The sequence below is a fragment of the Athalia rosae genome, chromosome 4 (assembly GCF_917208135.1).
Source record: "Athalia rosae chromosome 4, iyAthRosa1.1, whole genome shotgun sequence".
Taxonomy (NCBI): Eukaryota; Metazoa; Arthropoda; class Insecta; order Hymenoptera; family Athaliidae; genus Athalia; species Athalia rosae.
This window is the reverse complement of record NC_064029.1, coordinates 3530780-3554389: the sequence shown is the minus strand read 5'-3', so window position 1 is coordinate 3554389 and position 23610 is coordinate 3530780. Positions and strand designations below refer to the sequence as shown.

Genomic DNA, 23610 nt, shown 5'->3' with positions numbered 1-23610 from the left:
GTATGTACCGGGCGTGTAATCTGTTGTTACAGGCAGCTGTCGCGTGGGCGGTTTCACGGGGGCATCGCTAACACGTATACGTTCTCGAAAGTGAAATTACGACCGTTATTGTAATTAGAACCGGACAGTTATAGGCATGCGATACGAATGTGCGTTATACGACAGGTAGGTACGTACAATGGAATGAAATTCTTCCGGGAATTCTTCGACGAAATATGAAACGGCAAATCAAAAATACCTCACACGTGTATTTGTGTCGTCGCTGATTGTGAGGCGTGGACATAAATCGTGATTTTTTATGCCCGTATAAGAACGAGGATATTATGCGGTTACTGGAAAGGATGAATAATTTAAGGGCGTTTGGTTTTTGAAAAATAGGGATTTACGAGCGACACGTGGTTCACAAAACTTTGTATTGAGATGCAGGCTATAGACCAGACATGCAAAGCTGAAAACTTTGTATGCCGCGGGGGTTGCGGACGCGTATAGCGAAGACGTGGGGGATATAAACGTCTTCGGTTGGATTTGAAAAAAAAAAAAAAAAAAGAACGAGTGAAAAAATTGCGAGAAAAAATGGTTAAATTTATATTCTCGTCTCACGAGGACGGATGTATCTCTCGTGACGGGGTACCTTTATTTTATTTCATTTTTTCGAGTCATTTCTTGAGGTCTTTTTAATTATTCTTTATTTGTAACTCAGGGCCAGACTTCTGGCAGTTCTTACAACTTGATGATTTTTGTTTCAACGTGTAGAGCGTCGCACGCGAACGAAACTTCCGTTATTGCGATACAATAATTAAAGAAGCTCTCAGTTTCACCGCCTGCATGACACTAATTTGTCCGATCATAATCTTCGAGTCTGTATGTTTGAACTTTTTTTTTTTCCTCCTCTCGTTCTTTCTAAGTTATAGGCAGAATGACGACAAAAAATCCTTCCCTCGCATCCATTGTTTTCGCGTAAACTATACCTATTGTACAATGACTCGTGGATAATTGGGAATTTGTCCCTGAATAAAAAGAAAAGTAAGAAAAAAAAAATAAATAAATAAAAGTATCCAGGTACTTTGTACATTCTTTTGCCGGTACGAAACGATATACATACACGCGAATGTCGCAAATCTCACGTCATTAGATTAAGAGGCTGGTCTATCCGGTCTTTGCTTGATATACAAAGATATACGCGCGTATACATACCAACACTTTCGCAATTAAATTGCATTGAATAATCTGTTATGTGGGCGCCTAGATCAGGCTAAATTAAAGGTCTCCGTCTACAATATAACTGTGTCATCTAACGATTACATATATGCTTTTATCCGTAACGTGCTGACCCGCGCAACGGACCGCGAAAAAATACATCGATTTGTAATTAAACATATATCCTTGCGTAATCAATGCGATTTGGGGCACACGGTTATTTCTCAGTCACTCGAGTTATGTAGTCAACGGACAAAAATCTGTAACGCGCGTAACTTCTAAAATCGTGCATCAGCGCGTGTAACGCGCTTCCCCGCGACGTGTCCTATGCGGGCATCGGAGTCTCTACGACGTGTCCTGCCCGCGCGTCGAAGTCTCCGCGACACGCTCTACGCGCGCGTCGAAGTCTCCCGCGGTCGTGCCGTATATCCACTGTAGGGCGCGCTAGCTTCTCTAAAAATTCAAACACCGGTTGTTGCCGCAGCTGGCGCCTTGGGAGCATCGGCATTGATGCAGCGTTCGCATATACGTGTAAAATATGGATGTCAATGATTCCGTCACGAGGTCCTTTGTCCGGTTGTCTTCGTACACGTCCGTCATATAATATATAATTCAATTCTCTCGCAGCAGCAGCTGCTGCTCGAGGATAACTCTATTCGTGTATATTATTACATATTTATATTGTAGTATACGCGCAGCCGTACATATTTATTTTTTTGAAAAAAAAAAAAAAAAAACAAGGAATAAAAAAGGAAAAAATTATTTTTACGCGATGCCTACGCGTAGGGTATACATAGGTAGATACATTTTGCAGCCAAGGCAGCGACCGCGCGCGCGTGCAATATTGATAGCGCGTCGTGTATAGGGACATTATGTGTAGTATATAGGTGTTACATAGAAATAACTTTCAAGGAAGACTAATGCCCGTAAGTATCGGTTACATCAACAACGCGACGGCCGCTGCAGTATTTTCCCATAATTTTTAAGGCACGGTGATGTGATGCTTCTGCATTTAGCTTTACACGGGGTATGTTGGTGGAACTTTTTCACAATAAAGTATCGCTCCGGGGTGCCTCATCGACGGTATCTAATGTACCATATACTATAATAACACACCGCGGTATTGTCGACGTACGAGAGCCGGTGCGTAACCGGAGGTCGTTTACATCGATTATGGTAATCTTTTTGACTCTCTGAAGGGTCCACACTCGGTGCAGTCAGCTCGGTGTTGAACTCCACGCAACGTAGGAGTTTCGTCATTTTTTGGTTCATCCGAAAATAATAATAATAATAATAATCGTAATCGACGTCGTTCAAGGTTTGAGATAACCTGGTGAAAAATTGGTTCACCTTTATTAGATATTAATCAATGACATTATTTCAATATTCGAACTGCGATCGTGTACACATGCGCATCCATTGTGCATGTGGCTTAGGGATCTTGGACGGTGATAGGAAATCTTATCGGGGAGATCGCTATTCTTTTCTTCCGTACATTTGTTTGGTCAGCGTTGTGTGAACCGCGGGATATTGCGGGTGAAATACCGCGGTAAAAATCGTACCCCTTTACATCGTCGAGTGTCCATTGGAATCCGGCAGCGTCCATGTGCGTTTATACGACTGTAACTGCGCACAATGCGGTACCATTTATCTTAGTTATTTCGTTTATTTGGCGCTTATTAATTTCAACAACGAGCACTCGGTATACCCCGGTGATAAAGTACTATTTGCCGCATGCCACAGCCTCTGGCCCCCTGAACCGAGAAGAGGGGAGCCGATGCGAGTCTCGAGATATAAAACGGGAAAAGAAGGCTCGGGAGAGGCTTCGTTCGGTACGGTAGCATGTGAGGCTGCCCGGATACCTGCGTTGGGATTTCGTGTATTTTTATTTCGCGATAAAAAAAAAATCAAACGAAACAAAGCGAGACGAAAATGCCCGCGGGTTCGTTTGGCCAGTTAACTCCGCCCTAGGCGACTCGCTCACAGGTATATACAGCAAACAACTTCGCTCCGATCCGATCTTGGGATATTTTTTTCTCCGTTTGTTTATTTATTCTCTTATCTCAACTTTGCTCGTAACAACAACGATGACGACATGTTAACAACGGTATAACGGATGAATCCGTTGAGATGAAAATTATTCAAAACAAATATTTTTTCACACCTTTTTTATTGGCTTATTAAAACTCGTTTCGATCGTCGGGTAATTTTTGCTCTGTCTTTTCCTCGTATTATTTTTTTACAATCAACAACTTATCACCGACCTTTCTGTCGACTATCAATTCAAATTTTTCGACATATATTTTCTCTACTTGACTTCGGCGACGAAAAAATTTTGTTCGTTCGTTTAGAAGAAAAAGGAATATAAAAAGTTAGAAACCAAAAAAAAAAGATACGCTTCTTCACCTCTTTGCCACACTAAATTTTAATAACTAGATCCGAGATTTTTACAATTCGACGAATTCTTTATTACAGCTTCGCGATTTACATAGGTATACGCAAAGTGATGTGAAAGTTTGAGTTAGATTAACTCACGAACTCAACTGAGTTTCATGAATATTGGTGAGGACAAGCCATAGGACACTTGGCGAATACTACCCCAAGTGTAATTGTCTATTCCACGCTATATTCTTCATTGTAATGCAAACGTATAGAAATTGTGTCTTCGTTAGCGGTAAAAAGTAACCACAATTAACTTTTCGATCGTCATTTATAATTCACTTGCGGTACATTATAACATTAAAGATACGGAATCCCGTGCTCGTCCTCCTCAAATACATTTATACTTTAAACCGCGGGACTACACGGCGAGTCCCAGAGTCTCGGTAACGGTTAAACGGCATTTCTCTCCGTGATTTTTTTATCTCTCTTTATTTCTCTTTTATTTGAAGAGAGACTCGAGGCACGTGCAGAGCTTACGCTACTCGCACGATTCTGGACCCAGACGGAAGGTCCGTTCGTCCCTCTCGTCATATTCACCCACCGACCTTAAAACTTGAATATCCTGTAGGAGAATCCGTTGCACCGCGAGCACGTCGATGTGCATGAAAAAATTAACTGTAAAACTTCTACCGGGTCCAGTCCAGGTGCGAAACCAGGAAGCGCGCGTTCTCAACGTGCTTTGCACATGCACCGGCTGTGTGTATATAACTGTATATACCCTACCTGCTCTACCGCGGCATATAACAGAGTGCAGGCCGGTCAAACTCTTTATCAACATTATCTGCTCGTTAGCGGTTTGAAAAAGAAAAAAAAAAAATCAGGGTTTTTCCATTTCCCTCTTCTTCTTTTTTCATTTGTTTTTTTTTTTTCAAAATAAAAGCGGCAGGTCATCCAGGAAGCTATTTAATCGCACGTGGATTTCGATCTCAACGCTTGCCTGCAATCTCCGGTAAATTTACAATTAACGAGACGATTATTTTACCACAAAGTGTTGACGGGACGTGCAATCTCTATATGATTTAACATCAGATCGGCGTAGATACGACTACCGAGTGTTGATTTTATAGTTTTATAAACACCTTGGAATATCCTTCGGACTCGTTGTGTGTACCACAGCGACGCATCGCTAATTGATCACCTCGGTGAATTGTTTTTTATACATTTTGTATTTTTTCTATAATTTCGTTTTAACAATTAACACCAAAGTGAATTAATGACTCAAGTGCTGCATGACGGGGCTGAAAAGTGAAGAAGCTTCACGCGTCAGCTGAGAGTTATTGAATTTTTTCTTTTTATGATTTTTCGAGGCCCAATTTTTCCGTGGAAAGTTTTTTTCGTCTCACACCCAGGTATACGCATAACTCAACCGGTACCGAGAACTTTAACGCTGCAGCTAGCATAACTAATAAATTATACCTACTAGCTGCAGCAAATGTCGATCCCACGTTTCGGAAAAATACGTTGTTTTCGATCCACCGCGATCACTGAGATAAAAAAAAAAAAAAACAAGGAAAACGATTCGTAATACACACTCGCTAATCGGGATGGACAATATATTATTCAAGATTGATTCTGATCACTTCTGACTCAAAATTTTCTACCTATACATCTTCCCTCCTACGTAAGCCCCGCAGCAAATTTTCCATCGTATTGTTCAACTTATCGTTGCAACTATAGTTTTTAGTTTTCGTAGCGATATCGTTGCGGTGTGCGATGTCGTTTGCTTATGCACGTATAGGTATATTATACATACCTGTACGTATTATACGCGCGTTTATAGTTGTGAAGACTGAAGTCAGTAGCCTCGTCCCACTTTCTTGGCGTTCGTAGTCGCTGATTACCATGATAATTAGCCCAAGAAAAAAGGCACGATTTTTTTTCCTCTCTTCGCTCATTCTTCTACTTCTCTATTCTTCTATCGTTATTGTTAACAGTTTTATTTCAATTTTTTTTTCAATCTTTATTTTGTCATTTTCATTTTGTTTACAGAAATAAAATGTTCAGGTATAATTTTTTCATTATTTCTAAATACCATGTGCCGCAGGGTGTTTTAATTGCGGAGAAATTTTGTTCATTTTTGTTTTTCTCTTTGATTTTGTGGAACAGTTGATATATGGTGCGACTGGAATAATCTACCTACGAATCGTCTAGGTTTAATGCAGATTTATCTCTCATTATTCAATATATCTCGTACACTGTACACATTACTTATGTACCTCCAACTTTGGTTTAACTCCGTAACCACAATACAAACTTCTCGCTTCGTTGTTGCAACGTGAGTTTCCAATTACAAGTTTCTCTTCTTCGTATACATATGTATATGTGTAGTACATACATTATATTAATACAGTAGGCGTCTGTATTATAACTAGCGTAACTTTTACGCCTAGACCTTAACTGTCTCTTCAATATTTTCAATTTCGAATCAAAAGTAAATTCACGAAAGAACGTAAGTAACCGATGCCTGCGTGAACCCACCCAGCTGGATTTTAATTTCCTTTCTTTTCTCCCTGCAGTTTTTATTCTTCACCCGCCTATCTCAATTTTTTTTTTTTCTTCTTTCTTCCGTCCTGGCGTTTTATAAACTGCGGGTAAAAGACGGGGCCGACCCTTAACCTGAAATGTTAGCGTATCAAAATATAATTACAGGTTTAAGGGCGCAGCTTCCATGAAGACGAGAGGTAACGTCCGTGTTCGCTCGGTTTTCTTCTTCGGTTCTCCTGCAGGCTCGTATTCTTCACCGCCCACGTGAGATCCTACAGAATGGGCGTGCCAAGTGCATTAAACATGTAAATATACATCAAACGTGTTACTACCGATTTCATATGACGTTTGCCGAGAATATTAGGTATTATATACGTAGGGTTTTACCGTTTCACTCTCACGTAATTCATTCATTCTATACTCTCAAACTAAACCCGCGGCCTACGCCTTCATTTTCACACAATTAATATGCTTCGCGTCGTCCGAGGGAATTGAGGAAATGTATAATTACAAAATGGATGTCGGTATGTGCGGAAAAAAAAATTTAACAATCCGATGTACGAGTAGCATATAGTAAAAAGTGGGTGACACTCGATATAGCGTTTCCGATCCATGGTGCCTACTTCATTAATCGAGTCGGTTTCTTTTTTCTTTTTTTTCCAGTGTTTGATGAGCTCGTTTTTTGCCATAACGAATGATCGATGGTAATTGTTTCACAGAGTTAGTTCAACTGTGAAGAGAATAGTTATATTTCACGCATGAGATTTTATTGGGGTTTCTCTCGTCTTTTTTTGTTTGATATACACCTACTTTGTACGCTAGTAAAATTAGACTGTATAATAGTAGCCGAGGATATAACGCTTGAATCTAATTCGAGAAGTTTTTCGTGAAAAAAAAAAAAAAAATCAAACAGGTAAACCAATAACGTTCTCGGAGTTATCATCAGCTACGACGGGTACACCTATGTCTGTGTAATGCAGGTGTTACGCGTTTTACACGGTTATCTATATTTCCACGGGATGAAACCAATCCCGTTGATTCAATGATCCGGAACAAATATTCTACGTTCTGGAATCCACCAACTTTACACGTCCTTTGTAAAAGAAATATTTATTCTGACTTTCTTGTTTGTTGTATCTGTATATTATAAATGTTTTGTACATCTAATGGTGGAACAAACTCGGTCGAAGACGACGACGACGACGACGACGACGATGATGAGGGGATTGAACGAAGGTGGGCTAGAAAATTGCGTCAGATAATTGACGAGAAAGTTTAACTGTAATACACGCTTTGAGTGACAGTGCACGAACACGATTACAACCGGGCGAAATATATCGTCAAACCACGATACGTCGCGACGTAACTCTCCCACTGACGTTCTCGAACTCTGTCAAAAATATTTCAATTTCGCTCCGATTTTTTTCTTTTTTTCGCATCTACCTTCTTGCTCTCCCTCGACTTTGGAGGGTCCATCGCATACCCCGTAGAAATCGATTCTCCTCTTCTCGATCGTCGATATTTTGCTATTGTACGGTGAGGCATGGTAAACGCGTAGCTCATATCCACGTAGTCGCAGCTCGGATCGCCGGAGGTCTGTTGTACTTCGCGTATAATAATTGAAAGTTCGACTCCAGTTTCAACGTAACGACCGAGTTAAGCTAGCCTTTTGTGCGGCAATTTCACAAGCCGTACATTTCTTTCTTCTTCTCTCTCTCTCTCTCTCTCTCTCTCTCCCTCTCTCCCTCCCTCTCTCCGTACCCACGAAGACCTAATAAGCGACGATCCCGCCACACTAATGCTATAATACCATAATGCCATAACTGGTTTGAGAAATCGGGAAGAAAATAGTGGACGGAGTGACACGCGTTCCGATGAACGTAACTCGGAATTATCCCATATATCTAAATATTACGTACACCTATTCACGTACGCCTCCGAAAAAATTCAAATAAGAAAAAAAATGAAACATACTTTTCTCTCGTGCCAGATTTTTCGTAGTAATTTTGTAAAAATGCGTACGTGTGCGAGGTGGGCAGGTGTTGGAAAAAAAAATTAACGCCTCGAAGGGTTCGCCCTACGAAGACGCGGGACGATTGTGGATCGGAAGAGGCAAAGTTCCCACGCCGATCGGCAGCAGCGAATATCAGCTGTGGCTCTGTTATTACCGTGGTTGTTAGCTGTTAGTTTCTACTTGTTACTCGTTACTGGTTACTGGTTATTCGATACTGGTTACTCGTTACTAGACTTGGTTTCACCGAGAAGCGAAGTTGGCGCATCCTGCAGCAGGTTTTTACGTACGTATACGTATACACACGTTCGTACACGCGTACGTATGGGGCATTCGCATCATAAATTCATGATATACATTTCCCATACTAAGTTAAATGGCGGCTTCATCCGGTGGACAATATTTACCCCGTAAATTGCACCTTTATATCCCATAATATCATGCGATATGTTGGTAAGGAGGTAAAAGTTGTGTCTGTAACATACTAACACAGTTTAAATTTTATCCACCTCATTTTATTCCCATTTTTTCTTTTTTGTTTTTCATATAAAATCAAGAGTAGCTGCGCTTTGAATGGATGCACGTTCGTGTACGCTTAATTCATTCTATGTACGGTGGACTTTACTCTGTAACTCCCAGTAATTAAACTTTATACTGTACGGTATAATAAGATAGCGAAGAACTCACTGTTATAATTAAGATTGTCCATTTTTGTTGCAGGTTCGTATTATCATTCGCCGAAGCCGCGCTCGACGTTAAATCTTAAGTAGTCATATCTAGCCCTATATCTCGGCGCGCATGCAGAGCGTCGTCAATGGTGAGTTTTATCGTTGTTCGTTGCTCCGATTATTTCCTTTACTCTTTTCATTCTCTTTTGTAATTATTTTTTGCTCGTTTCTCTACAAGCTGCATATTCACGGTGCACTTTGTTTTTTTTTCTTTGGTTTTTCTGTTCGTCGGTAGTTAACGTTCGGAATTTCTGCTCGCACTGTACTTAGCAGCCTTCGGCCGAGTATCGTGTTAGCTATTTATTATTTAAAATATTTACCACCATTGAAAATTGGTTCATTTACGTTACGTAGAAGAATCAATTATCCGATGTACATTCTATATACTGTACTCGTATTATAGTAGAATTCTACACGGTTGAGATGAAATTATATTTATACGTGTATGTGAGGTACTTCGATGATATATGTATTATATACTCAATTTACAATCATTTATGGCGAATCAGGAACACATTCTTATCATATACATCTATATATATATACTCTTGAACTCCGGAGTCAATCGCGCGTCATTTCCGATTTCTTTATTCTGAATTAAAAACCGGTTCTTTCTTACCCACCGTATTGTGTTGTGTATGTTACATATACATGTTACATGAGCGCACTGTGTACCCACATATATATATATCTTTCAGTTTTTAGTCAGTGAACAGAATTAATTTAAAGGTACTACCGCGATACTCGTATAGAAAGCAGTACCGAACTTTCGAACCAACGATCTGTTAAGAGTCCAGCTTTTCGATTCTTCGCTACCGGTATTAATTGGACGCATCTTGATTATTTTTTTCTTTTTCTCTTATCGCAACGTTTGGCGAAAAATCTTTTTCGCACCTCGTATAATTGGTCGGACCGCGGTAGCGGGATTCAGGGGGATATAAATGATCGAGACGGTCGTCCGCGAGTGCGTGTTCGCCAATCGGATTTGTCGGCTTTACAAACTGGACGTGCGAATGTTTCGCAGGATACGCAGGTAGTTCGCATCAAAGGGAGATCCTTATTTTTTTACGACGAGTCGTCCGGTTTCTAGTTGTCGTTGTACAGGCGTGTAGAACCGGGTCATAACCGTCGCTAGCTGAACCATTACTCGATACAACCCGTGAGGATTATTATGGACGGAAAAACGGCGGCAGGTGAAGATAAGATAAGAAACGTTCATTATTGCAACCCCCCGAGCGATTGATTGTCGTCTTTTATTATAGGCGTTATATGGAGCTATTAAATTGTCCGTTGAATGATAATTACGTCGCACGGTATACAATATACGTACGTCATTTGAATTGTTTTACTTTTGAACGTGCAATTTCTCGAATAGCTGCAAAAAATTCTAGTCAGTCGGGTTACGATCCCGACTCGAAGATGCCGCGTTAAATTTAATCAGTCCAAGTTTTATTATTACCCGGCCATACCGTGCGCGGAATTCCTCAGCTAATCGTGAGCTACTTTATTGAATTCCATAACGGATATCCGTCTCTCGGGAAAATCAAATAAAACGAATAAAAAAAATAGAAATTAATTGAATAATTGAATAATTCAATGTTGAAAGTAGAACGAATCTCCGGCGCCGCTCCTTCAACGCATACCTGTAATACACCACGTCGAGATTTCCGTCCCTCCGTCAACGTCCCCCCATTTTATTCAATTAATCATAAGTCTGTCCACTCGGTATTCTACGGACGACAATTTCTCATCTTATTTTCGATAAACTAGAATAGAAAATCGAACGGATGTCTACGTGGGGCGGTGGTGGGAGAATCGTGTTCGGAATTGCAACGTTCGTCGAGTTTTCTCATCCCCACAATCGAGCGAGAACCGCACCGTTCGCATAATCCGAAGTTCACTGCAGGTTTCTAATTAAGTATCGAGAAAGTAATCGTCGGACACCGTTCGCATCGCGTTCTCCGCCCTTACGGAATTGAGAAAAAAAAAACAAATGAAATAAAAAAAATAAAATAAAGAAAAAAAAAGCAAGAAAAGGTTATTGATAAATGAAGATACCTGTAATATGGCCACAACAACGCGCGAGGAAGACGTACGGCCTTTGCGGTGAAAAACAACGCGCGCGCGGCAGATGCGCTAAAGATAATGAACCGTATAGAATATCGCGGAGCGGCGGTACCTACCCGTACACCGTACATAGGTGCATATACTCGGGTCCGTATACGATCGCCGCGGGGTAATCTGGGCTGATAACTCATGTCGCGTACGTACCTACCTACCTTATATACCTGCAGCGTATATTTGATACATACCAGCGAGTATTTCACCTCATACCGCCACATACTTGTAATTTTAGTAGTTGAAGCGAGTGCGTTTTTGACGTTTCGCCGGTTTTTGCGTGTATAGGACTCGATGTCATTTTCCCCCTTTTCTTTGAACGTACGCGCGATATCTGCCGCAAATCGCGCGCGAACGTTCTTATCGGATAATCTTTGCCCTCGGTGTCAAGGCCTCTCCGCGCATCGTCCTTGCCGACCGTAATTGTCAAACGTAATTTAATTACGATAAAAGGAAGGAAAAGAAAAAAAAAAAAAAAAAAAACAAGGGGAAACGCTCGCTGCCATACACGGCGTTAAAGATATTCAACGCGAGAGAGCGGAATACGCGTAGTGTGCAGCGTACGAAAATTTACGAGACAGCTCGATTATTTACGAGAACGGAGATGACGCGGAGATGAGGTACTCAAATCCGCCAACCGAAGATGGTAAACGCGGTGGAAAAGGGGTCCTTGATGGGATGCATATATTGCGTACGTACCGCACGCACCTATACGCACCGCAACGCGGTGTCTTTAAATGAATTGACTTACACCGCTGATACTCGGCTGATGTGGGGAGAGAAAAAAAAAAATAACAACAACGAAAAAAAATGAATAAATAAATAAGATGAAAAAAAAAAAAAATAAATAAAATGGAGGGCATCGGGCTGCGGGACTACCCACGGATAGGCAGAGGTAGGTAGCCGTCGCTTTTGCTCGCGGGAGCTACCGAGTCATGTATAAGACATGAGTAGGTACCTACGTAGGTACCTCGCGAGGAGATGCAATGAATAAATGTAAATTCAGCCTCGTAATAATTGCCGGACGGGTGTACCACCACTGTAATCACGTTAATAGCTGCCCCCTTTCTCTGCTCCCTTCCCCCTCGCCCATCCCCCGCGGTTTTCGCCCCTCCGTCTCTCTCTCTCTCTCTCTCTCTGCGTCGGGCGCGCGATAACTGCAGCTATTCCCATTAATGGTGCATTTTACGAGCTTCTAGTCTCGGGGTCTCAAAGTAAATGTCCGCGGATAGGTGAGCCAGGGTAGAACGTCTCTGACCCGCGTTGGAGTGTACGCGCGTAGGGGAAAAAAAAAAATTTATCATTCTTCTGCACGTGTGCGCGAACACGAGCGACGATGACTTCTGGCTACCGGTTCCCGAGCGATCGCGGATCCTCGCGTAATGAGCTAATGAACTCGTACGCGTTGCAATTACGCTCGCGCTACAACGCGAAGCGGCTCGCGCGATATTTCGCGGAGTACCTAGACTCGAAATTGCCTCGAGAACGATCAATCGCGGTCCGGTTTCTCGTTGGTTTCGGCCGACGAGCGAGCAGGGGATCGAATTCTCGTTTTTTTCGCGCGGCGATCGGCGAAATTCATCATCCCGAAACACCGGAGTGATTGAAATTAATCGCGTAATAATTGCGGACGATTTTCGGCGGCGAAAAAAGGACGAGGCAAAAAATTCAACGTTCGAACGAGGAGGCGGGCACCCCGACCGTACGGTAACCCAATTATAACAAACGATAGTCAACCGGGTTTTTGTGTTTTTCCTTAAAAACTTTTTGCCTCGCAACTTCCGCTTTTTGCCCGGTAATGTCGCCCCTTCTCGCACCGCGGATTATACCTCTGCGTTATGTTATACGGAGTCGGCATCGCGGTCGCGCTACCTACACATTCCTGTGGGGGGGGGGGGGGGACTCCTTTGATTATTACGTGAATTCCTCGTGGATTCCTCGACTCCACGTGATTTCTTACGGAGCGCCGTGCGTTGCCGGTATTCTTCGGGTTCTTGAACCCGATGTGCGAAGAATGGGTGGAAATCTGGCGCTGGGGGAAAAAATCGTCGCATCCAAAAATCTCCTTCCTTTTTTTTTTTTTTATTTGTTTTTTTGGAAATCTGGAAGAAAAAAATCGTCGTCGCGTTTGGAAGTGAGTCTCGGGATGACCGTTTGGTAAAAATGTCACGCCTTCTGAATTGAGTGAAGCGAGTACACGCGTCCCTTTTAAAGTGCATCTAAAGATTATCGTGGCAACGGAGAACGAATCTCTTCTGAGCTAACAACAAACATAAATAGGAGTTTCCTGCGAGCTGGTAGGGATTCATGGAAGAAAACCTGCGTAGAATATTGAGGAGTATCCGAGCCCTGTGAAAGTTGTCATGACGCTGATCAAGGCCGAAGGATGTTTAACTATGATACCGCGAGCACCCGAGGAAACGAGAAACGGGAATAATAACAAGGGGTGGATTATGATCGGAGTAAAAAGTAAGCGAGTACAAAGAACCCTTATTTGGTCCGCTAAATAATTTACGATTCATCTTCTCCCCCCCTCCGCCCCTTCCGATCTTTGATGCTTCGATATTCCTATACGTATGTACGTGCGTATCTATATACGTAAGTAAAACCTGATTCGCAAGATTATTCGATCAGAAGAGCGTCGCGGAAAGCATAAATTGTGGAATCGACTCCGTCCTTACGTCGATTGGTGATCTGAAATCATGACTGGCAAGCCGAAAGCCCTCGCCACGTCGGTGAATCGAGCTGGTGGGTAACACGTTTCTGACTCTTTGTCGTGGTGAAGAACATTCGACGGACGATGTCCGTGTCGTTTAAATAAACATGAAGCAGAAAGATGGGTCTGACGCCACTACTAACACCGTTCGAAGTCATGCTGGGATTACAAATCGCAGATTAGAATATCCTTTGATACGATTTTTTCTCCTTTTTTCAGTCGATTCGGTGGAAGTTCTTCCCGAATTTTCATCGCGGACCCTCGTCGGAGACTCCGGGAATATTATCCTCGAGTAACGAAATTCGTGCGAAGAATCTCTCGAGTTTTGAGTTGTAAAATTTAATGGCGGGGTTTTATCGCCTAGCGGAGATTTTTCTTTTCTGTTCGAGGTGTTCTTTTATTTCGATATTCGAGTTCGTTTTATACCCGGTGGTAATTCGAGGTAGCCCGTTAATTGGAAGTTAAATATAAAAGTTGCAAAATGTGGCCCTACCCGTAGGTTGGTTTAAGGCAAGCGAAGTCCCGGTCTTTCAGACGGCACGAAACGTCACTTATATAATCCGTCAATGTCAGAGCTGCTACCGCAGACTATGCATGTTGAGGTATTCCAAAAGCCCTTTATGCCGCGAGTCATAAGACGTTGGTATATATATATATATATATATGTATGTATATACACGTAGGCACAACGTATTTTTATACTTGCCGACGATCTTTCTCTCAATGCGGTTATCGCGCTGTGTACATTTTCCGCACCGCATGACGCGGGGCTGCGGTACCGCAACGCCGGAATATAACCGCGCGGCGCTGAGGTTCGTTTTATTTCCAATTTACGACAGGAAGTCATTACTGCATGGAAATTCACCGTGCAAAGGGCGAAGGGCAATTACGCTCGCGAAAAGAACAAGAACCACTGCCTTCTGTCTGAAGATTTATTGTTAAAAAGTTGATTGTAAAGCATCGCCACCCCAGATATCACCCAGTGCGTGTATAATAGCGCGCTGCGGAGCACAGAAGTATAATAGCCCAACGAAGAGAAAAAATTTCATCTCGGATAATTCGAGGCACGAAACTCGTTCGCAATTACATCGATGTATCCTAGCAATTTTCAGGCGAAATAATTGCCTGAGAAAAAAACAAGAAAATTCAAGAAAAATATTCATCGGATCGAGAGAAGCGTCGAAAAATAGAATAAAAAGGAATCGGAGAACTCGTTCCCCCGGGAACTCGCGAGAGACTATACGGGATTGGTAAAAATGCGTAGATATCTGCGTCGGTCTTCCGAAGCGGGGTACGTTGTAGGTACGGGTGAAAATTAACGACCGGTCATACCGCAGGTGGGAGTGAATCCGATTTTTTTTCGAATCAACTTACAGCTCACTACTCGAAGATATGATAGAAAGAAGTAATAAAAGACATCCGCTCTACGGAATGCCGAGTACCGGGGGACGTCGTACGTTTGTCCCCTAGTGAGTGAGATTCGCCTCGCAGCCTGTCGCTGCGTCGATGATTTCTTCTTATTTTCGTCACACCGCGGCGATCCGAGTTTCCTCGGAGAACGACTTCGGCGTCGAGGCCCGTTCGCTCCCGGTTTTTCTCCGGGCGTACATAATGCCTTTTTCCCCAAGCCGACGACAAGCACCGCGGACGATGTTAGACGGGACGAAGCTAACGTCTCTTGAAATTACGTAGGACAATTAAATAATTTTATCGCATATCTCGAGAGTCCGCGGTTACGTTGTTCCGCGGAGGTTTCTTTTGTAGGATGCGGAGAGAAAAACGAAAAAAACAGAAAAAAAAAAAAAAAAACAAGTCACCCCGCCGGGAATGCGCCACGTCGCGTTGCGACAAACCCGCATTTCAGGTCGTGTGTGATACTCCTCGGATATGTAAGCCCTTATAGGACTTCGGCAAAGGGGCGGTTTGAGGAAAAAAAAAAAAGAAAAAAAGAGAAATTCAAAAAACACTGACAATGGTCAGGAGCGCGCGAGCAGATGGCACAGCGGTAGCTTTGGGTAATTTACGATTTTGTCCTTTCCATCGGTAACTAGTATATGTTTCCCCCCGTCCCCCCCGCGCGCCGCCCCCCCTCAGATTCCTAGCGGTCTGTAAGTCTCATCCTTTCATTCCCGTTTCTTCCTTTAGAATTTACTTCTCTTTCTCCTTTTCACGGCGGCGATTTTATATTCTTCAAAAGATTGCTCGTACGCGGTGTCCCACCGCCGTCGGTATAAGTATGGAAATTAATTGATACAATTATTGAAATTGGCTACATTAATTACCCGGGGTGTAGGCCATAATACGGTAGCCATCGGGATAAACCTTGGATAACAATCTGGTCGATCGGGTCCAGCGTCGCGCCGTCGAACGGGGTATCCACTGTGCGTACATTATACACAGATTAAAAGATTACGTTGGAATACCCATAGAGAGCGTATAATGTAAGGAGGAGAAATATGGAGAGAGAGAGAGAGAGAAATAAAAAAAAAAAAGGAAGGTGAATCTTTTTCACGTCGCATCGACGGTCCCGAGTAAAAGATCACGGTCCCCGAGATCCTCGAGGAATCATACTGGTTTCTTCTTTGTTTGCAGGTGCTGCATCGGCGCAAAACTATAAGCTAGTATATTACAGATATACGTATATATACGTCGTCGTACGTCGACATACGCCGCGGTCCTTTTGGACGCTGCAGCAGCAGCAGCTCCTACGTCTCTCCAATCAACGAAGATCCGAGAACTTCGGTATATACCTATACAACTTACACGACGCATTCCCTCTGGCTTCCCTCGTCGACGAGTAATTAGAGGAGATTAAAAAGTATCTTAACGACCATTTATTGTACACAGCGGTGTAATTATCTATTAGTTAGTTGGAAACGCGACAGAAGCTGGAAGTAGCAGACCGCGGCATCAGAAACTCCGCTCGCGGAAAGATGGGAGTAAAACCGTTGCCAAAGGGGGGTGAGGGGGGGTGGGTGGGGGGGAAAGGGGATGCGGGTCGTTGCATTCGAGACAGACTCCTTATAGGACCGAAGCTGCAACGCGGCATTGTCCAAGTGTGTTTTTTTTTTTCATTTTATTTTATTTCAGTTTTTTCTCTGTTTTTTTTTTCCACTCATTTTTTCCACGTTGAGGTCTAGGAGAATCTCGCGTGCAAGTTATATAACAAAATGGCTCCAACGTCCGATATGAGACGGTGTGCGTGCGGTAGTTCGACACACACGTACATAGCGTTATATAATATAAAGAGATATACGTATAGGTATATATATATACGTACGTAGGAAAAAAAGAAGCGAGAGCTAGGTTTCTCTATGCATCGAGCTTGAGCGTAAGGCTAGGTTGAGTCAGTTGCATCTTGGGTCTATAACCCAAGAAGTAAAGAAGAAGAGAGGCAGCAACCGTAAGCTTAGAGTTGAGGGGGGTGGGGGAATGCCTTCAACCGAGCACGGATGCATAGAAAACGGGTTATCATTCTACGGAACAAACGATCAAAGTTACAGAACGTACTCGCGACGTAGCTCCGCGCTTCCGGGCGTTCTTCGAAAATTACATCTCGCCAGCGAACCGCCGAGATTGAATTATTCCCACCCCGATATTCGAAGCATCATCATCCTCTTTCGCGACGCGTGCTCCGGATCCCGAACTTCCGGACTCGAGCGAAGGTCGTCGACTCGAACTCAGCTCCGTTTTCCGGTGACCCGGTTGACCTCCGAACTAAGAGAACGACGTACGACGTCGCAAGGCGAAACGAATGATAAAGTCGGCGAGATCGGATGAGAATCGGTACGAAATAAATATCCACGTTCGCGTCCAGTCCTAGGTGGCTTCGTTTTCCTCGGTTGTATTATTGAGCTCTCCGAGGTCCGCCGCGGCGAGCAGGAATATAACCATAGCTGGTCAGAGCCCCGGAGGCTTCCAGCGGGTAGTAAGTGCCCCCCGTGAGACGTGGAAGAGGATCGGTAGGAGTTGAGGCCGAAGTAACAGCAACAACGGCAGGAGCAGCGGCAACGACCAACGGGAAGAAGGCATGCGCACTCGACTAGAATATATAGTTTTTTTTTTCTCTATCAATTCTCTTTCTTCCTACTTCTATCCTCTAGTTTATACCACCACGATTCCCCGGGGCAAAATGCCGGTAAATCAAGCCACGACGTTTTCCGGTACAATATTCCTCTCCGGATGCCGGGCGGTTCGCGTTTAACGCGCCGAACCAAAGAACACCTTTATTCTTATATAAAAGGGAGATAGGATCCACAGTGAGCCGTTTCACGGTATATTATGTATTATGCGTGCCGCCGTTTGTGTTTCCTTCCGTAAGGAACTACCGGCTACCGGACTATCTGCGCTCACCTATCTCCAAAACAAATTGAGCCGTGAACGTTTTCCATACCTGAATATGATACATCTGCTTCTTCTCGAACCTACCTGTAAATTATCTCCGAGTTACCGACCTGTGCAACGAACTCTATTCGCGATCGCGATGCGGGTCCAATTCTAACGTGAGATCGACTCGAGACGAAGAAAAAAAAAAAAGCGACTCACTCGCGTTTACGATCGGCGTTTAGTCCCCCGAGCGACTAGGAATACCGAGGAGTACCTCGTGCGGCCTTGGTGTATAAGCTGCAGGAACACCTTTTTCGAAAAAGTTTCGCTTGTTCATTGTACACCGAAGTACGGAGGCAAAGGAGGTTAACGGGGCTACGAAACGAGTCTTCTCTCGGTTTCATTTTGCGGTGATATTCAGAAAGACCAACCGCGAGCGTATTTTTTTCTTCTCTTCTTTATTCCATTTTTTTTGCTTTTACATATATTTATACATTTTGTACGTGTATCCACGTACATCGCCGAGGCTCCATATGACTGGTGGAACGGTCGTCTGCCCACGTTCGCCGATGGCCCATTGTGTGCGTACGATACTAAACACAATACGCGAGACAAGAACAGGAGGAGTTGCGGTCCGTTCGTACGTATCCCACCCCGTAACCGACCAAATGTCCCGCGGGTTCGCCGTACAGTCGAGCAAATGAATCAGATTCAAGAGGCCGAGACGCTCCCTCAACGGTGTATACTCCGGAACCACCTACCTCGCCAATTTTATCCTATATCGCGTCTCGTTCTTCTCGGAAAATATCTCGCTCGCCGACGACGTCCTTTGCGGGAAAAAAAATTTCCACCCCGTCGGGAGAAAAAAAGAGAAAAAAAAAAAACACCTCCGCAATCAACGTCGTTCGAGTAACTCGGTGACAAAGGTCACTCGGCGTACGAATTCGCTGCGCCGCTTTTAATATTCGCGGAAAGCTTGTACCGCGGATCCAGCGCGACGCGAGGTCTCTACCGCGGTGGAGGTAAAGTTAAATATGCTTCCTGTGTAGCGACCGGAGGAGTCCTAGAACCCGAGAGATGCGGCCTCGTCGGGGCCGAGTAGTTACTCCCCTGGAATATCAACAAGATAGAATTTCACATGGCTATCGATTGGCTCTGATCGATTTAATACGAGCGGTTATATCGACGGTTCCGCAACGCGGCGTTTTCCTCCCCCCCCCCCCCCCCCCCCCACCGACCCTCGGTGAACACTTGAGGCTGTCAATCCCAGCGGCCATCATCATTACTTCGATCCCCGATGCCGTTGCGGACCTCCTCGTACACGATGTGTCGATCTCCTTCCTCTGTACATATCGCGGTGTACGCTTCTATATAGGTATACCGATTCTATGTTGACGCTACCGCTGCGTACAACGCGGCTCGTTCTTCCGATACCGAGGACTTACGACGCCGCTAAGTGCTTCCAACGACCGATGTTTGTTCGCCGTAGAGAAATATTTTTACCTGTACAATGCGCGAGACCCCTCGGTGAAAAGGTATGACGCTCGCACCGCGTCGCGTAGACGTACCTCGGCTCGTAGCTATCCCGGTGCTACCTGCGGAGTTGAAGACATTGATCCGAGGTCACAAACCTCTTGGTATCCATCGGCGGAGCGACCCGTTATCCACCCGGCAGGTTCGCCTCGCCGTAAAACCGAGTGATTTTTCCCCTCCGTTACCTCGGTGGCAACTCGGAATAGTCGTAAAATCTGGAATCGCTCGACGATTATTATACGCCCACGTCGCGTTACCGGGATACCCCCGTACAGGTGTAACGCGTCGCGTGTCGCGTTATAAAGATAACCGTGGACCGCGCGGAGAAGAAGACATATTTACAACGATTTTGTGACCCTCGATTCGTCGTTTCGAGTCATAGAGTCGTTGTTCGTTTACGATTATCGGTGTGAGTTGAGAAATGACGCGCGAAGCTTTTCGACGATTATCATCGTCGAGGATAAAAAGCAACGCCGTCGCGATGTTCTCGGTGAGCGTGCGAGATGTGACCGCTGGCTTTTGTTCCTCGGACAATCGTTAGTTCTTCTCCATTCCCCCGTTTTATTTATCTATTCATTTTTTTTCGCGAGGGGGAATTCAGGCTCGCCTCTCGCTGACTGCTGCAGTTTCAGTTTTTTACGAGCCGGATCGAACGAAGGGTTCCGAAGTTATCGGCTTGTTTTCTGGAGAAGCGAAGTTTACCGCTGCTACGAACCTTCGAAGCTTCGTACACTTCGGGGAATTCGCAGATTCCTAGGGAGCTTATACCGAACGTCAGGGACTACACGGAGCCCTAACTGTGCACGCCGCATAAACAACCTGCCAGTCTTAGAAAGGAGAGGCGAACAAGCCGATCGGCTATCCGCTTATATTAATTGATGGCTCCGCTAACATTCGACACTTTATTCCGTTCCTCGTACTCCTATAGACGCCGAGCCTCGGTGCCTCGCTGCGCGTGTACACAACGTTTCTTCATTCATCCAACCGACGTTCCTTTTTTCAAACTCCCTTCCTCCTCTCGACTCCCGGCCGATCGACGGTGTCGCGGATACGGCAGTAAATTCAGATGGAAACTACACGTGGGTGGTACTCCCCGGAGATTCGCACCTTCGACACTTCGAAAACCCTTTCTCGCAATTGTCCGTGATCTCCGGCGGTTGCGCCGCCAGTTTCCCTCAAGAGAGAAGACCTATCTTACTTCGAAGCTGTAACTCAAATCGACAGTAGCATCCATTTAGTTAAGGAGCCCTCCGGCAGATAGGAATCAATGATTTACAACAACATGTTGGAATGCGGGACCTACGGATCTTCGTGATCTGCTCGCGACGCGGATATTTGTTGGCGAGCAGCTGATGCGAACGAAAAGAGAAACATGGGTCGGTTGTAAACGGGGGGAAAATGTGGAGACCTCGGTGAACGTGCACCCGATACGTCTGCGCGACTGTTCTTAATTTCGAAGGTCTGTTTCGCGAGGATAATATTCGTGTGTAACGAATTCGAAAAACAGCCGACCGATGGGATATTTTATTCGCTCTTTAGAGCGCCGCGGCACTTCGATTGTTTTAGAATTGAGCACGGAGAGGATAATTTGTGCACGGAGTGAACGAATGCCGCTACCGTTCAATTCTTGCGCAAATAACGCGCTCCGTGAAATGCCTTGTCAGTTTGAAACAGGTGCAGAAAGAATTTCAGAGACAGAGAGAGAGAAATAAAAAGAGAGAAACAATTAGTCACGATCGGTTCATGCGATGCTTTAATTAGGCGAAAATTCACGCTTTTTCGGTTATCTTATAAATATATAACTATAACTATACAGTCGGTGGTTACGACGGAACGTGGACGTGAAATTTAAACTCGGTTACCCGTGTCAAGTTCATAACGTGATCGTGCACAATCTCATAGCGGAGATAGTCGTTAAGAGGATTTCTGATCGGATAAAATAAATCTTCTACATTTACAAGGAGGGAAACTGTTAAAACACCCGTTCACGTTACACGGTCTGTGTAGTAGCTGCTTATACCAATAACTTGTTGGAGATTCCTCGGATTAGTAGCGACGTTTCTTACCCACTTCAAAAACCTTACCCACTATTGTGACATACTTGACAAAACCGTATAGATATAATTCTATTCCCCTCTATATAAATAACAAAATCTTGCACCAAAAACAAATACGTAAATTATACTCATTCATAGCGCATGATCGTAATCATAAATATTATCATACCATTTTTCAATCGATCGATATTTTTCAATCATATATTTCCAAGTTTCAAGTTTTTGAAGATTCAATATTTGACACTTTGTTTTCCCTTCGTTTCTCAATCTCTCAATCGAGATAACTCAATTTTTCTGCTCCAAAAAGTGAAAAATTGGCGATAACTCGATCAATTTTACAGATATATCAATTTGGCTTTCAGATTCAGATTCCTGAGGTCAAAATACAGAAGAATAGCATCCGAACCCAATGAAAATAATATCGATTTTTGGCCAAAAATCGAACATTTTCCAAGGGATTTTTTCGATTTTTGGGCCAAAACTAAAGTAGTTTAAAAATTGATTGTATTACACTTTTCTGACGTATTTTGACCTCAGGAATCCGAATCTGGAAGAAAAATTGATCTATCTCGAAAATTGACCGAGTTATCGCCAATTTTCACCTTTTTGGGGTCAAAAATGAAAAATTGATTTTTTAGTCTATCTTAATGTAATTTGAGCTCAGGAATCTGAATCCGAAAGAAAAATTGATCTATCTTATAAAATGATCGAGTTATCCCCATTTTTTCGCATTTTTTGGCATAAATTTGAGGATATCTCGAAGGGAAAAAATCGTAGCTCAATTTGGACAACGGATTCGTGTTCCTGAGGTCAAAATACTTAAGAAAAGTGCCATACGATCAATTTTAAAAAATAAAAATTTTTGGCCAAAATTTGAAAAAATCGTAAGGGGTACCCCTTGGAAAAATCTCAAATTTTGGCCAAAAATTTTTATTTTTCAAAATTGATCGTATGGCACTTTTCTTATGTAAAATGACCCCAGGAACACGAATCCGAAAGCCAAATTGAGCTACGATTTTTTCCCTTCGAGATATCCTCAAATTTGTACCAAAAAATGCGGAAAAATGAGGATAACTCAGTCATTTTTCAAGATAGATCAATTTTCCTTTCGGATTCAGATTCCTGAGCTCAAATTACATTAAGATAGACTAAAAAATCAATTTTTTATTTTTGACCCCAAAAAGCTGAAAATTGGCGATAACTCGGTCAATTTTTGGATTAGATCAATTTTTCTTCCAGATTCGGATTCCTGAGGTCAAAATACGTCAGAAAAGCATATTAAACCCAATTAATACAATGAATAATTTTTTGCTCAAAAATCGAATTTCTTTTTGGTTCTTCAAGGGTAATCTCACGTATAATTAGCTCAGGAATCCAAATCTGAAAGCCAAAATCATCTACTCATGCAATCGATCGAGTAATCATCAATTATTCGCTATCAAGAGCAGAAAAATTAAGATATATCGATTGGTTTTAGTCGTAGACCTACTCTGATTCATTGCGATCCATGCATGGGTTGGAATATTTGAATTTCTCAATTCACCAGCGAACCCGAGCTTTGCTGGAGTCAGCGTAGCCAGCAGCGTAGTGCTTTGTTGTGACACGTCACCTCTGCTGAGCCCCGAAGGTGACTTATCACAACAAACCCCCACGACCGTGGCTACCTGACTCCAGAAAAGCTCGGGTTCGCTGGTGAATTGAGAAATTCGAATATTTCAACCCATGCATGGATTGCGAAGAAACAAAGTGGGTCTACGACTAAATCCAATCGATATGTCCTAATTTTTCCTGTCATTTATATCTTTATTTGTTCGGTTTTTTTTGGTTTTTTTTCTCGTTGCATAAGATCCGACAGCGCGCGACTATACCTTTGGAAAAATTCTTCGTTCACCGCCCGAGTGGAATACAAATTTGGTCGGTAGAATTTATTACACATCCTCTTACACCGATGCGATTATGCATTAAATTATCGTGTTTCGAAGTAAGGCGATAATAACT

The 23610-nt window shown here is 43.4% G+C and overlaps 1 protein-coding gene across 2 annotated transcripts in view; it reads left to right on the top strand.

The window, feature by feature from the left end:
- The window catches only part of LOC105689572, a 111826-nt gene that overhangs the window by 58801 nt on the left and 29415 nt on the right, over positions 1-23610 (top strand). Inside the window, exon 1 of one of the 2 annotated variants that reach the window (XM_020854382.3) lies at positions 8863-8951. The exons of the other annotated variant lie outside the window; for it this stretch is intronic. Coding sequence (XP_020710041.2) covers positions 8933-8951 — 19 coding nt within the window. The 5' untranslated portion in view covers positions 8863-8932. Of the gene's footprint in view, positions 1-8862; positions 8952-23610 lie in introns of those variants that run through there. 2 annotated transcript variants of the gene reach the window in all.